Source organism: Equus przewalskii, chromosome 1, assembly GCF_037783145.1.
Source record: "Equus przewalskii isolate Varuska chromosome 1, EquPr2, whole genome shotgun sequence".
NCBI classification, from domain to species: Eukaryota; Metazoa; Chordata; class Mammalia; order Perissodactyla; family Equidae; genus Equus; species Equus przewalskii.
The window spans coordinates 26,498,036-26,513,467 of NC_091831.1; the positions used below are offsets into that span (position 1 = coordinate 26,498,036).

Here is a 15,432-nt window from a genome sequence, read left to right on the forward strand (position 1 = left end):
ACTGCAGACCAATATCCCTGAAGAACATTAATGCAAAAATCCTCAACAAAATCTTAGCAAACAGAATTCAGCAGCTTATTAGATGATTATATACCACGACCAAGTGGGATTTATTCCTGGAATGCAAAGATGGTTCAACACTCGAAAATTGATCAATGTAATATGTCACACCAACAGAATAAAGGGAAAAAAAATCATCTAGATGTAGAAAAGGCATTTGACAAAATTCAACACCCTTTCGTGATAAAAACACTCAACAAAATAGGAGAAGGAAACTACCTCCACATAATAAATGCCAAGTATGAAAAACCTACAGCGGACATTATGCTCAGTGGTGAAAAACTGAAAGCTTTTCCTCTAAGGCAAGGATATCTGCTTTCACCATTTCTATTCAACATGGTATTGGAAGTTCTAGGCAGAGCAGTTAGGCAAGAAAAAGAAATAAAAGGCATCCAAACTGGAAAGGAGTAAAATTATCTCTGTTCACAGATGAAATGATCTTATATGTAGAAAACCCTAAAGATTCCAGAAAAAATTAAAACTAATAAATGATTTCAGTGAAGTAGCAGGATTCAAACTCAGCACACAAAAATCATCTGCATTTCTATACAGTAACAATGAACAATCTGAAAAGGAAATCTTGAAAACAGTTCCATTTACAGTAGCATCAAAAAGAATAAAATACTTAGGAATTAACTAAGGAAATGAAAGACACAATGAAAAGTACAAAATATTGCTCAAAGAAATTAAAGAAGACATACATAAATAGAAACACATGGGGCCAGCCTGGTGGCATAGTGGTTAACTTAGCACGCTCCAGCTCAGCTGTTCAGGGTTCGGATCCTGGGTGCGGACCCAGCACCACTCGTCAAGCCATTCTGTGGTGGAATCTCACATAAAATAGAGGAAGACTGGCAAAGATGTTAGCTTAGGGCCAATCTTCCTCACACACACACACAAAAGAAACACATACCATGTTCTTGGATTGAAAGAGTTAATATTATTACGATGTTGATACTACCCAGAACAATCTACAGATTCATACAATCCCTATCAAAATCCCAATGACATTTTTTGCAGAAATAGAAAAATCTATCCCAAAATTCATATAGAATCTCAAGAGACCCCAAATAGCCTAAACAAAATTTAAAAACAAAGCTGGGGCTGGCCCCATGGCCTAGTGGTTAAGTTGGGCATGTTCTGCTTCAGCAGCTTGGGTTCGTTTCCCAGGTGCGGACCTGCACCACTCGTTGGTGGCCATGCTGTGGCAGTGACCCACATACAACACAGAGGAAGATTGGCACAGAAGTTAACTCAGGGCGAATCTTCCTCCACAAAAAAAAAAAAAGAAAGAAAAAGCTAAAGGACTCACACTTTCTGATTTCAAAACTTAGTACAAAGCTACAGTAATCAAACAGTATGGTACTGGCATAAAGACAGACATATAGACCAATGGAATAGAATAGAGAGCACAGAAGTAAACCCTCACATATATAGTCAAATGATTTTCAACAAGGGTGCCAAAACATTCAATGGGAAAAGGATAGTCTTTTCAACATGTGGCGCTGGGAAAACTGGATATCCAAATGCAAAAGAATGATGTTGGACCCTCACCTAACACCATGTACAAAGATTGATGCAAAATGGATCAAAGGCCTAAATAAAAGATCTAAAACTATAAAACTCTAAAAGAAAACATAGGGCAAAAGCTTCATGACATTGGATTTGGCAGAGATTTTTTGGATGTGACACCAAAGTCACAGGCAACAAAAGAAAAAAGAAACAAATTGGACTTTATGAAAACTGAAAAATTTTGTGTGTCAAAAGACAACATCAACAGAATCAAAAGGCAACCCAAAGAATGGGAGAAAATATTTGCAAATCATATCTCTGATAAGGGATTGATCTCCAGAATATGTAGAGGACTCCTAAAACTCAACAACAAACAAACCCAGCCCAATTCAAATGTAGGCAAAGGACTTGAATAGACATTTCTTCAAAGATATACAAAGGGCCAATGAGCACACGACAAAATGGTCAAAATCACTAAACATTCAGGAAATGCAAACCAAAACTAGGATGAGATAGTACCAACTAGAATGGTTACTATCAAAAAACCCAGAAAATGACGAATGTTGACAAGGATGTGGAGAAACTGGAATCCTTATGCACCGTTAGTGGGAACATAAAATTGTATAGCCACTGCGGAAAATAGTGTGGTGGTTCCTCAAAAAATTAAAAATAGAATTGCCATATGACCCAGCAATTCCACTTGAGTGTGTACCCAAAAGAATTGAAAGCAGAGTCTTGAAAAGTACTTGAGCACCCACGATCAAAGTATTATTCACAATAACTAATGTGGAAGCAACCCAAGTGTTCATCAACCAATGAATAAATAAACAAAATGTAGCATATACGTACAGTGGAATATTATTCAGTCTTTAAAGAGGAAGAGAATTCTGACATGCTACAATATGGATGATCTTTGTGGATGTTATGCTGAGTGAAATAAAGTAGTCACAAAAAGACAAATCCTGTATGAATCCACTCATGTGAGGTAGTTAGAGTAGTCAAAATCCGAGAGACAGAAAATAGAATGGCGGTTGTCAGGGGCTGGAGGGAGTTATTGTTTAATGGGTACAGAGTTTCCATTTTACAAGATGAAAAGTTATAAAGATGGATGGTAGTACAACATTATTAATGTATTTAATAACACTGAACTATACACTTAAAAATCGTTAAGATGTTAAATTTTATGTATATTTTACCACAATAAAAAAAATTGGGGGGAAATGGAATCGTACAAAAAACTTTTAAAAGGATACTCAAAACATACAGCTATGAAAGGGTTGAGTCGAAGTGACGTCCCGTTTGCTCACACAGAGGTGACAGCCTTTAACCCTCTCGCTGGAGACCCCGCTGGTCCTGCTGTCCAGTCTAATACTGATCTGGAAGGAATCGTGTATGGGTTTTGCTCCATAATTGTTGGGCTGAAGTTAAAGGTGTTTATTTTGGCTTTGAGTACGGGCACAACAGTGGTGAATTATCCAAAAAGAAAGAGTTCCACATTAAAGGCATGTTTTTATCCCCAACTTTTTATTCTGGATATGTTCCAACCTGCAGAGAAATTCAACAACGGGTGCGGTAAACACCCACGTACCCTGCGCGAGATTCACTAAAAAGCCTTCAGCTCCTGTTTTCTAAGGGTGGGGACATTTTCCTATATGATCATGATAGCGTTTTCACAGCTACAAAAATTAATATTTGATGTCTTCTAAAATGGCAGCATTTCACTAGATGATTACTTTATACGTGAGCTTTTCAAAAAGCTACACGTGTATCCAGCTCAGATTCATTCTGTGCCTCTGATAGTACAACTGCTTTTTGTGGAGACTGAATACCGTATGACACCACTCATATGGGAATAATGTTTTTTATCTTATAGTCTTTTTAAAATACTGTTGACGTACTTTCCTAACTTTTTACAGTTAGTAGATACAGTCTTAAAATTTATCTTAGTATAACTTGGGTCATTAGAACATCAGCCCTTTTTGGCTTCTGGTAGAGGTACGGTATCAAATGTGGCAATAGCAGAAGTCCTCGGGAAGATGTAAGGCACAGTTCTTCTTTCTCTTGGAGTCGCACTGTGACATAGTGCTGTCTGCAGGGCCAGGGCCTTTCAGCAGAGTCTGCCTTTGGCTGATGGGTTTGTCTGGTGGACAGCCGAATATCAGTGTGCTAGCCACCAGGGAGCTGCTGGCTGGCTTTTTCTACTTTTACTGATTTAGATAATTTCTCATATACAAAAGTCTGTGTTCGTGTTCTCCCTGTGACTGGAAGGTCAGTTTGTGAATAGCCTTACCAGACAACCCTCAGACAGGAGATGGCCTTTCTGGAGAAATAGTCGAGGGCTTTGGGGCAGCCAGCATCGCTGCGTAGGGCCCCACATATGCCTGTAAGTCATCTTGAATTGAAGCTTCTTTAGAGCAGGGACTAGGTTATGTGCATCCTCTTAAGTGATGGACATGATGATAGAACCATAGAAATTCCCCCTGTAAGAAGCCCCTACCGCAGGTCTCCTTTCAGCCGTACAACTACTCAGTAAAGTAGGTGATTTTCTTCCCCTTTTACAAACAAGCAAACAGGCTGCATGATGTGAACCACTTTGCCCCAGTCGTAGAGGCAGGACTTGAATTCAGGTCTGTTAGACTCCAGAGTCAACAGTCCACCTGCCACTCTCTACTGGCTCCTCCTTGCTCAGTGCTACGCACCTAGGAGGTATTCAGGAGATCTTTATTGAATGGATGTTGAAGAAACAGCTTGGAAACGTGGAGACAGTGGAGTTGGCAAGTTTTACCCCAGTTGGGATGGATAATGAGTTGATGTAGCCACTAGAGGTCAGAATTCAGCAAGTCTTTGTTAGCTCAGGAGCACTGCCTGAGATAGTCTCTGCCCCGCAGAGCTGGAAAGGACCTCAGAGGTGCCCCCCTCCCCACAGGTCCTCACCTGAGGCTTGGAGATGCTTTGACTTGCCCAAGGCCATAACAATGTGCGGAGTCCCAAACCATGCTTTGTCCAACAACACGATACTTCTTTGAGCACCTTCCTGGAGCCTAGAGCATTTTGTCATCTAAAAACAGCACTCAAGGACTGCGTGGAGCAGTGTGTGTGCCAGTGGCAGGAGTAGAACAGTGAGAGGCCAAGTCTGGCCCTGCCGTGGGCTTTAAAGTGGAAGCTCGGGAGGGTTTGTTTTTAGTAGTGAGGTTTGACTCAGAGTCACAAATACATTTTACATCATGAGTCAGTGAATTATATAATTATAATGCATACAATATATATATAGCATCCATTATAATTATATAATTTTATTATAATTGAAATAAAGTTTTTCAAAATAATATTTATCCTAACTATAAGGCAATACATTCTGTAGTTTCCTAGTCTGTTTGGTAAGACAAAGAATGCCAATCACAGCCCACTGAACTGGCTTCGTGGTCCTCTGATGGTCACGTGTGTGATTCAGTGTGATAGCACTACGCTAAATCATTGATTTCAACTAGGAAAGAGGTGACTTCCCCTGACCTTTGATCACTGTCTACCAAATGGTCTTACTTTGGGGTAGAGGGTAGAGGTTGCTAGAACACAGCCGTCACAGACAAGACTTCTTGGAAGCCTAGGCAGAGAGGAATGAGGACAGGCCAACAGTAGGAATCCATTCTTCACCACGGTGGTCCCATCAATCAGGACTTACGGGAGAGAACGTGGAGGCTGCTGTCAACCGGCCCTGCTGTCAATCTCAAGAGGACTCCCGCTTAGGGAGCCAGGGGCTCCACACTGAATATGTGCACTTGTATGTGTAATTTCATTAGAGAAAAAAGACCGAGCCCTAAAGATCCATTAGGTTATGGATATAAAATTATTGATTGAGAATCCATGAAGGTTGAAGGCCTGAGTCCCTGAGCAGTGGCTTCAGGTCAGGGAGGTGAAGTAACAGGTTTTCTTGTTTTGTTTTCACTGATAATCTAGACCGGCATATCTCCAACTTTAATGTGCGTAAGAATCATTGGGGGCTCTAGTTAAAATGCAGGTCCTATTCTGGAGACATGGAGAAGCGCTTCATTTAGAGGGAGAGGACAGAGGAGGCGGGGGGAGGGCCAGGCAGGTGTGTCCAAGCCAACTGCCTTTTTCCTGCAGACATGGAGAAGGGCTGCCACTTCCTGCACATCTTGGCGTGTGCTCGCCTGAGCGTCAGCCCGGGCCTGAGTGAAGCTGTGCTGCAGCAGGTGCTGGAGCTCCTGGAGGACCAGAGTGACATCGTCAGCACCATGGAGCACTACTACATAGCTTTCTGAGGAGAGGCAGCAGACAGCACGGGCGGAGCCGGGCCGAGGAGGAGAAAGACCATGTGCTGTTTGCTCCCAGGCTCTGATTTAAGCATCCTGCAGAGGTTTATAAGGCTGGAGGCAATTATCTCATAATAAACTATGAAATGTGGTCATTTGATGAATGAGATTTGGCGTAAATTCTGTAGGCTGCCTTCTACCTGCTGTATCCTTGGGACAAAATAACTTTATCCCAGCCATGACATACAACAAAACCCTGCCTGGTGGCCTCCTGACGGGACTGGGCATCACTCTGGGAGCGGAAGGGGAGGAAACTATGTTGGTGGCTGAATGGGTGTGTGTGGTTTGAGGTCTCTCACGGTAAAAGGACAACCCGTGGTAAAGCCCATGTGCTGGAGGAACTGAAGAGAATACAGCCAGATCTCAGATCTGAAGCCTTTTAAATCTTCAGACTGTCAGTTACCTTCTTGTGGTAGCTTGATGGCTCTTGAGGACTAGTTCTCCCTGGATGGTGTCCTGAGCTACGATTTCCAGGGGTCAAGCACCAGCTGTGGGTCCTGAGTCCTGGGTCGAATGCCATTTACAGACCCACCCAGAGATGGGAATATGGATCCAAGGCGTGGCTCTGTGTTTGTCATTTTCCTTCTGAATCAAAAGGTGTCTCAGTACATTTCCCTGCACTTGAGGACGTATGTGACTGACTGCGCTGTCCCTGAATGTCCCGCAGTTCTCCGAGGCTGTCAGCCAATCGCCTGGCAGTGGTAGATGTTATTTTCAAGGTTGCCATTGAACGTGCAGGACGTCCCGACACCATTCAGACAAAGCCTAGGTATGGGCCCAGACAGGTGGTGGAGTCATGCCTTTGCTCAGAATGACAAGGTAAAGGGGAAAATCTCAGGTATGTAATGGGCTTGTTGTAACAGCAAGATGACAGATCCAGCCAGCAAAAATAAAGTGTGGAGAAAAGTTTGGAGTTAATTACAGTCATTTCACAAAAGGCACATCTGCCTTCGTCTGGTGCATTTGCTCTTGACGTAATAAGCTCTTAGTGGCTCTGCTGGAGAGCCTGCAGGCCTGGGGCCTCGGTCTGTTCTACGCAGAGATGGAGCAGCTGCGCACTCAGAAGGCGGCTGCAGCTCCATGTGTCAGGCCGAGGGCTGGCACTGACAGATTGCTTCATGTCATGGACTTTTCTGACTTGACCCAAACCTCTGCCCGATTTCTTAGAGCAGAGTTTGGGGTCAGATGGCTGCCCTGTGTCTTCCGTGTGCTCAGAAGGGTCCCTGTAGACTAGGATCTACCTGGATGACACCCCAGCAGTTCTTCCTTGAGGTCAGCAGCTGTTCCACATTGAATACACCTTGGATTGTTGGCACTGCCCAGGAAGCAGTCTCGAATCAAATCATAAAAAGGGCATATCCTTGCACATAGCAACCCCACTTCTAGGGTTTATCCCAAGGAGATGATCACACAGGTGTGAAAAGGTGAATGCGCAAGATGCCCACTGATATGTAATTTAGAATTCTCTAACTAGGAAAAGTATTTATCTATAGGGAAGGATTAATTATGGTACGTATACACAATAAAATACTATGCAGCCATTAAAATAGTGGAGCAGACAGATATTGTTGCATGAAGCACCATTCCCCATAGATTCAGTGGGAAGACAATCGAGTTACAGATCTGTGTATAACACCATTGATCTAAAACTACCTGCATGTGCATGTATGTATCTAGATAGACAGCGTGTGTTTCTGCATATACGTCTATATAAATGTGGCACACGTATACATGTACGTCTAGTTGACCACTCCTGCCTCCTAGAAGCACTTTTTGCACTTGGCTTTCAGGACACCACACTGGCTGCTCCTTCTCAGCCTTCTTTGCTCAGTTGCCCATCTTCCTGGGGGCTCAGGGTTCAGTCCCAGACCTCCTTTCTACCTAGATTGCTCCCTGGGAGATCTCAACCAGTCTCATAGCTCATACCATCTATATGCTGACAAACTTCTCAGTTTATATCCAGTTTGGACCTCTGCTGAACTCCAGACCCTGAAATTCAACTTCCTACTGACATCTCCACTTAGGTGTCTAACAGACATCACAAACAACGCCCAAAGCAGGCACCCAATCACCCCTGACCCCAAACTTGCTCCTTCTGAAGTTTTCCCCATCTCAGGAAAAGGCAGCTGCATTTTTCCAGTTTCTCAGGCCAAACCCATCGACTTCTTTCTCTCACATCGCACGTCCAGCCTGCCCACAAATCACCGTGAATCTGCCTTCAGAATATTTCCAGAATCTCCACTTCTCACTCTTCTACTGCCCCCACCAGGAGCACTGCAGCTGCCTCCTCACTGTTCTCCCTGCTTCCGCCCTCACCCCTCTTCAGTTCATTCTTAGCACAGCAGCTGGAGCCATCCTGTCGTCTTCTGCTCCAGCTCCCCGTGACTTTGTGTCTCACTCCAGAGAGGAGCCTAAGGCTTCCAGTGGCAGCAGGTTCTGCTCTGCGAGCCTCCTCTCCTGCTGTTTCCCCTCACCCAGCTCAGCTTCATCCGCCTTGCTGTCCCTCACACACCAGGACATTCCTGCCTTAGGGCCTTGGCACTTGCCGTTTCCTCTGCCAGAAATGTTCTTCACCCAAGTAACCATATGGTGAGCTTCTCCCCCTCCTTTGGGTCTTTTCTTGAGTGTCGTCTTCTCAGTGAGGGCTGTTCTGATCCCTCGCTTGCTGATTACAGCCGATCCCTTCTCCCTGCTCCCCAGAAGGCCACAGTACTTATTTTTCTCCACAATACTTGCTACCATGGAACACACTCCATCTGTTTCTTACCCACCCTCTCTCCCCAACAGAAGGAATGCTCCATGAGGACAGGGCTCTTCCTTTGCCTCATTTCCTGCTGTGTCCCAGCACCTAGAACAGTGCCTGGCACATACTTCAAGTGGTACCACTTCTGTTTGTGCGTCTGGCTGCCCTCCACCTGCTAGCACCTTCCTCTCTCTCCTGGGGAGCTTTCTCCACTGTCTTTGAAGGATGTTCCAGCTGGAAGTGCTCAGAATTAACACCCACTGAGAGCAGCCTCAGCCAATAATACTGGGGTATAAATACTCCTGCTCCCTGGCCCTTCAAATGCGATATCTCTGAGGCATGTACATGTGCCACACCATTTCCCAGAGCTGCTCTGTGGGATTGAGCTCCCTCGCCCTCGCCGTCTTCATTCCCTGCTCCTCACTGCTGTTTGCTGCGCCTCCCAAGGGCGTTGCTTCCTTTGCTATCCTTGTCTCAGGGTCGGCTTCTGGGTGAACACAAATTAGCACCATGCTCACAAGTATATTTGAGAACTGCTGTATGAGTAATTATACATGTCAAACAGATTTCTAAAAACACTTACCAAGGTGATATACTTGTCACCTCTGAAAGGTGAGATGTCAGATGCTTTGTAACTGCATCTGTCTATGTTGATATTTCTACAATTAGCGAGAGTCATTTCTACAACAATAATAAAGCTGCTTCTCACAGCCTGCCCCACACACCTGTAACCGGAGTCACGAGTGAACCAAGAATGAGATGGGCCTCTCTCCTCCACAGCAACATAGGAACTCGGAGAAGATGAGGGGAGCTTTGGGAAAGCTCTGGGGCTACGGTTGGGTCACTGCTTGTAGCGAAGAGCCATCAAAGGGCTCCCCTGAGAGGAGAGAAGCTGAGCGAACACTCGAGCTCTCTGGTGCACAGACGTTTCAGGAGGTGTGAACGCTGCATGTGGTTCATGTGGCAAGAAGACAAGTCGTGCTGCTCTCTGGTCAAGGATTTGTTTGGAGAGCCATGATCATCCCCATCTGGTAAGCTACCAGGGCCTCTCATCCCTATGAGACACTTCTTTCTAATTATTTCTCCGTCTGATAGTGTGCCAGGACACTGGCCAAGAGAGAGCCAAGTGGGAAGACGTCTACTCAGTGATGAGGAACTGTGGACTTGGTGCCGATGACTGAAACCAAGCAAACTTGTAATTTTCCACTGGAGAACACATCCACACTTTCTTATTAGTGTGGTTTCTTCTCTACGGTTGGTCTCTGCAGCACTGCCCCAGTTGTTTCCTTACTAAGGGTATGGGAGGCATATGGGCAGACTCGGAAAGTCCGTGATGAGGCTGGCTGGAGGAGAAACAGGCCCTGGGGGGAAAGCTGGACCATCCTGAAGGGAATGGTGTCTGTTGGCGAACCTTGCAATAGAGTTTTTGTTTGCGTGATAGTCTCCTGGTGGAGGCTCTAAATGTGAGCCCAAACTCCCACGTTAGTGAGTTTTTATGTAATCCAGAATTTTAAAAAAATACAGCATATTTTTACTGAACTTTTGTTAGGTAAACCCAAACAGGAAGGTCACAGCACAGCACAAGATTCTGTGTTCACAGGAATTCTAAATCAAACCCCAAATTCCTGAAGAGACTCAAATCCCTCCGATTAAAATGATAGGTTTTCGTTTTGGAACATAAAGAGAGGAATTTTGAAGACCACATGATAGCCCTAGTATTTTTAGATAGAGACCGTAAAGTGGAGTCTCATGAATTCACACTGATTTGGGGAAAAGTTTGTGTAAATTAGTGAAAAAAGTGAGTTTCAAATAGTGCCATTTATTAGTGTAGTGTTCCATATTACATCGGAATTACCATGAGGGAACAGGTTTGTTGCTTTAGGAAACCTGCTTTAATGAATAAGAATTATTTTAATTATGTATCGTTTGTTATTATTCAGTATCATTTACTTATTATGTATTACGTATCATTTAATATTAACAGGTGACTTTAAAGTACTTGCCTTAAGAGATGTGAAAACATATGTCCACACAAAAACTTGCACATGAATGTTCCCAGCAGTATTATTCCTAATATCCAAAAAAGTGGAAACAACCCAAATGTCCATCAACTGATGAATGGATAAACAGAAATGTATTTATGCCGTGGAATGTTATTCAGCCATAAAAAGGAATGAAGCACTGATGCATGCTGCAACATGGATGAACCCTGAGAACAGTATGCTAAGTGAAAGAAGCCGGACACAAGAGGCCACATAGTGTATGATTCCATTTATATGAAAAGTCTAAAATAGGCAAACCCATAGAGACAGAAAGTAGATTAATGATTGCCAAGGCATGGGGGGAGAGGGAATTGTGGGGTACAGGGTTTCTTTTTGGGGTGATGGAAGTGTTCTGGAATTAGATAGTGGTGATATTTACACAACTCTGTGAATATACTCAAAACCACTCCACTGTGGGTTCGGTTGGGATTCCTCACAGCAAGGTAACTGGGTTCCAAGAGCAGGCATCCCAATAGAGAGCACAACCCAGCCAGAAGCTGTATGGCCGTTTTGTGCATAGCCCCAGGAGCCACACAGTGTCACTTCCATGGCATTCTAATTGTTGAGGCTGTCACCAAGTCCCACCCAGTTTCAAGAGGAAGGGAATAAACCACCTCCTGATGGGGAGTAACATGGTTCTAGAAGGACATGTAGAACTGGGAATATTGCTCTGGCTGTTTTTGGAAAATATAATCTCTCACAGACATCTTTCAACTTTTATATACATATAGCCTTATTCTTTAAAAAAAATTTAATACCAAAAAAGTACAAAGAAGGGGCAAAAATGGTCTACCACTTCCCAGGTACTCTGTATTCTTTTAGATTATATGTATGTTGTTAGAAAAATGACCATGTTAATATTTTGTCTATCTTCCAGAAAAAATTGTGTCAGCATTTTAGATGCATCTTGGTTTTTTTATTTAATACTGTGTCTTAGAGGGTTTTTTTTTTTCCACATTAGCATGCAGGATTGACTGCATTCTTTTAAATGGTCACGAAATTCCATTGTATGGCTGTCCCTTAGTGTATTTAACCAGGCCCCTATTGAGAAGCATTTAATTGGTTTCCAGTTTGTTGCAATTGCAACCAATTCTGCAGGAAACATCCTTGTACATTTTTCTTTTCTTGGCATACATTTGTGAGAATATTTGTATGATAAATTTTTAGCAATGCAACTGCCAGGAGAAAGGGCATGAGCGTTTAAAAATTTGAATAGACATTGACAAATTACCTACTGAAAAGACTGGTCTATTTTATATTCCTATCAATGATTTATGAGTCTACTGTTTGCCCACAAGCTTACCCATACTTTGTATTATCAATAGTTTTAATCACTGTCCATCTGATAGGTAAAAATGATTTCTGGTTTTTGTTTGAGTTTATATTTCTTTAGTTGTGAGTGGTGGTGAGCATCTGTTCATTGTGAGCCACCTTTAGACAGATGCTCATACTTTAGACAGATGCGTCATCTGTTAATTGTGAGCCACCTTTAGACGGATGCAATTCTGTCCTGGACATTAGCCACTGCTTCCAGCAGAGGCTGAGGACGGCCGGGGTCATGTGTTCTAGCGGTGGTATTGGCTGCAGAGCCAACCCAGAGGCCAGCTGCCGAGGTCCTAGATAGTACACAGCTGGAATAAACATCCTGAAGAACTCAAGCCTCAAGGTTCCCAATTTGATAACTTCAAGTGCTTGGCCACATGCCTGCCCAAATATTATATATAATAATACATGAAGGCAGCGATCTTTTAAAAACCAATCACCATTTTATCGACTCAGAACTCTCCTAAACCAGATGCCATTCAGCTCTGGTTCAGTAACTCTGTCTCCAGTCAGATTGATGTGAAAAGCTAAGGTTGTTTTTACGAAAGTGCTAATTAAGCGGAGAAGATAGCTTTAGTAATAGAAATCATCTTAATGCTGCTTCCACTTTAATCAGCATAGCCTAATTATCATAATAAGGTGATGCCCACATTTTCATCACTGACTGGGTTTGGTACAGTTAATTGGGGCTCTGGGCAACACTCCTTTTATAATCTTCTTGGCTGGAAATCGCTTCCTCAGGGAGAAGGGTTTTCATCTTTTTGTTCTGAGGCCAGTCGGTGGAGGGAGCAAATGAAGCAGGGGAGAGGGCAGAGCACCCTCCCATCTCTTAGCCCTACTTTAGAGCAAAGCCATGCTGGTGTCACATATGCTGTGATGTGTGACACTATTAAGTTGTGACAAGTCTTGAATTTTGTGATGTACTGAAATTTGTGAATGGTTAGTTTATTCTAACATAAATTAGGTGGTAGGATAATATATTGAGCTATTAGCGTGGGGTTTGTTTTTCCGGTATTTTATTTCTTCTTTCCATGCAGGAAGCCAGCCTTGCCTCAGGGAGGTTTGGTTTGGGGGCTGAATGCAGAAGTTGTGCAGAGAAGCTGGCTTATGTTTTCTGGAAGCCTGGAGCCTGGGAGGGCTTGGAGATTAGTGGACTCCAGGCACTGCAGACCGGAAGGTGCTCCCTACGGTGCCTGCGGCAGGTGGCACGATGGCAGGACTTCTATGGCGAGGTTTCGTCGTGTCTCAGAGGCTTAGGGCCTCGGCCTAGGATTCCCAGCTTCAGCCAAGATTCCCAAGCTTGGAACGGAAGCTGCCACAAGCCTGCCTCTCTACAGGGACCCACTGGGGATATCAGCAGAAGACTTGGTCTCAGGAGAAGAGAGGACCCATCCTCATTTTCCAGGCCCACGTAACCTCCTGGATTTTCACACGTCCCCAGGGAAGGGGACAGCCTGCCCCACCCCACTACCACCCATATTTTCCTGCCAGCCCAGAGGATGAGGTCTCCAGGCCCTAGGTAACTTGAAATCAAGGAAGAAAAGGAATATGACAAGTATTACCCACCTGAGTTTAGAGTAAGAGTCATATTGCACGACAATTAGATAAATTCAAGGTGAATCTTAGAACAAGGTCACGTTGCCTCTCCAGTGGTCCCTTGAGTGGGAGAGAAAGGCATGACGTCACAGTACAGTTCCAGGGGAATTGCTTGTGACCCTCCCAAAGGAGCATGCTCCCTCCGAAACCACCTGTCCTGCATCACTGCGGAAACGATTGGAAGTCAGCACTTCAGAGTGTGGGGGAGAGAAAGGTGATGAGAGTTTGTCACGTTTCCTCAGTGGGGTCCACCTTATCATGAACCGAAAATATCACTCTCTCCTGCATCCATCGGACATGCTGACCAGCCAGAGGTGACCTGTGAACACAGGCAAGTGAGCGAATAGAATCTAACCTAGGAGAGGGTCCCAAACCACCTGAGCAGTGAGCCTTCTCGCAACATGAAGAAACATGAAAAGGCCCGACCCATTCCAGCAGCCAGCCCCGCCCCGCCCAGCCCAGCCCAGCGCCTGGGGAAGAGTCAGCAAGCTGCCTGTGCCTGTGGTTTCTGTCCCGTCCCGGCTTGCCTTGACCTGGTGCAGGGCAAGAAATGGAACGCCGGCTCCTGGGAATGACAGCTGGCTTGGGAATGCTGGTGTCAGCGCTCTGTAGGGGGCCGGGCCGTCCGCACACGCAGACACCTCGTTAGGGCAAGCCCGAGAACGGCCGGGGAGCTGCTGTCTCTGTCCATCTGTTGTAGACCCGGGTAACCAGGAGAAATGGGAGGTGGGCAGCTTCTGAACCTATAGCCAGCTGAGTTCTGGTTCCCTTTCCACAGGGCTGCACACTTAGCCAGACTTAACTGTTCCCATGTGTCTCCTCAGAGGTTGCCCACATCACAGTTCACCTCAAAGTCTGTGACAGACCCAGCAGTAAGCAGAGTGGGGCTTAATAAATGTTTCAGTGGAGAGGCAGTGTACTTATTGAGTGCCAACTGTGTGCAAGCTAGCTATAAAGGGGAACGTGTTCAGGGAACTTTCAGTCAAGTGGGTCGTAAGCACATGCCTACATGATTTAGAACCCGTGGATGCAAACATGTCTTGTTTGACCCTCGGAGTTTTAAAATCTTATACCAACTTAAAAAAAATTGGCTACCATCTGTATAAAAAAGAGGTTTTGTGTGTGTTTGTGTGTGTGTGTGTGTGAGAATGTCTGAAAGGCTCCAGAAGAAGCTGGTGACCAGGGTGGCCTCTTCAGAGAGGGAATTGGGGGCCAGGAGTGGGTGGGAGACTTATTACAATGTTTTATAATTTTTTAGTGTGTAAAATATTGTAACTCTAAAAATAAACAAAAAAAGCGATGGGGAATTCTCATAAAAATTCAGATTTCTGGCAGTACTGGGAACATTTAGTCTGGAAACAGTGTGTGGGTGGGGAGGGGTGGACTTAAAGGATGTTAAGCTGGCATCAGATGTACTTTTTGGAAAGACTGTTTTGGCAGCAAAGTGGAGGAGCATTGCACGAGGGCAAGCTCAGGGCAGGTAGACCAGAGAGACGTGGCTGCTGCCGTAACCTGGGGAACGGTGGTGAGGGCCTAAACTGGGATGGTGGCGGGAGAGAGAGGTCAGAGATGTTAATGGAATAGAACTCAGGTGGGTCACCAATTTAGGGGTGAAGGAGAGTGGCAAAGGCCAGGGCCACTCCCAGGTTCTGCAGGACAGACCACGGTAAATGCCACGGGAGTTTTAGATGAATGGAAGGGAAAGGGGGCTCAGGAGACCCGTGGGCCTCTGAACAGGAGACAGCAGAAGTGCTGAAAGAGTGCATGTTCTGACCACATAGGAAATGCTCTCTCAGGGTAAGGAGCTCCTCTCCCCCACCGCAGG

The 15,432-nt window shown here is 44.8% G+C and overlaps 1 protein-coding gene across 17 annotated transcripts in view; it reads left to right on the forward strand.

Moving 5' to 3' along the window:
• The window catches only part of STN1 (STN1 subunit of CST complex), a 45,463-nt gene extending 38,654 nt beyond the window's left edge, over positions 1–6,809 (forward strand). For 16 of the 17 annotated variants that reach the window (XM_008518366.2, XM_070557192.1, XM_070557181.1 and 13 more), the window contains one exon: positions 5,695–6,003. In XM_008518366.2, the coding sequence (XP_008516588.1) occupies positions 5,695–5,852 (158 nt within the window). In that variant the 3' untranslated portion in view covers positions 5,853–6,003. Of the gene's footprint in view, positions 1–5,694 lie in introns of all 17 variants that reach the window. The other variant, XM_070557280.1, reaches the window with a different exon arrangement.
• Positions 6,810–15,432: the final 8,623 nt, after the last annotated feature.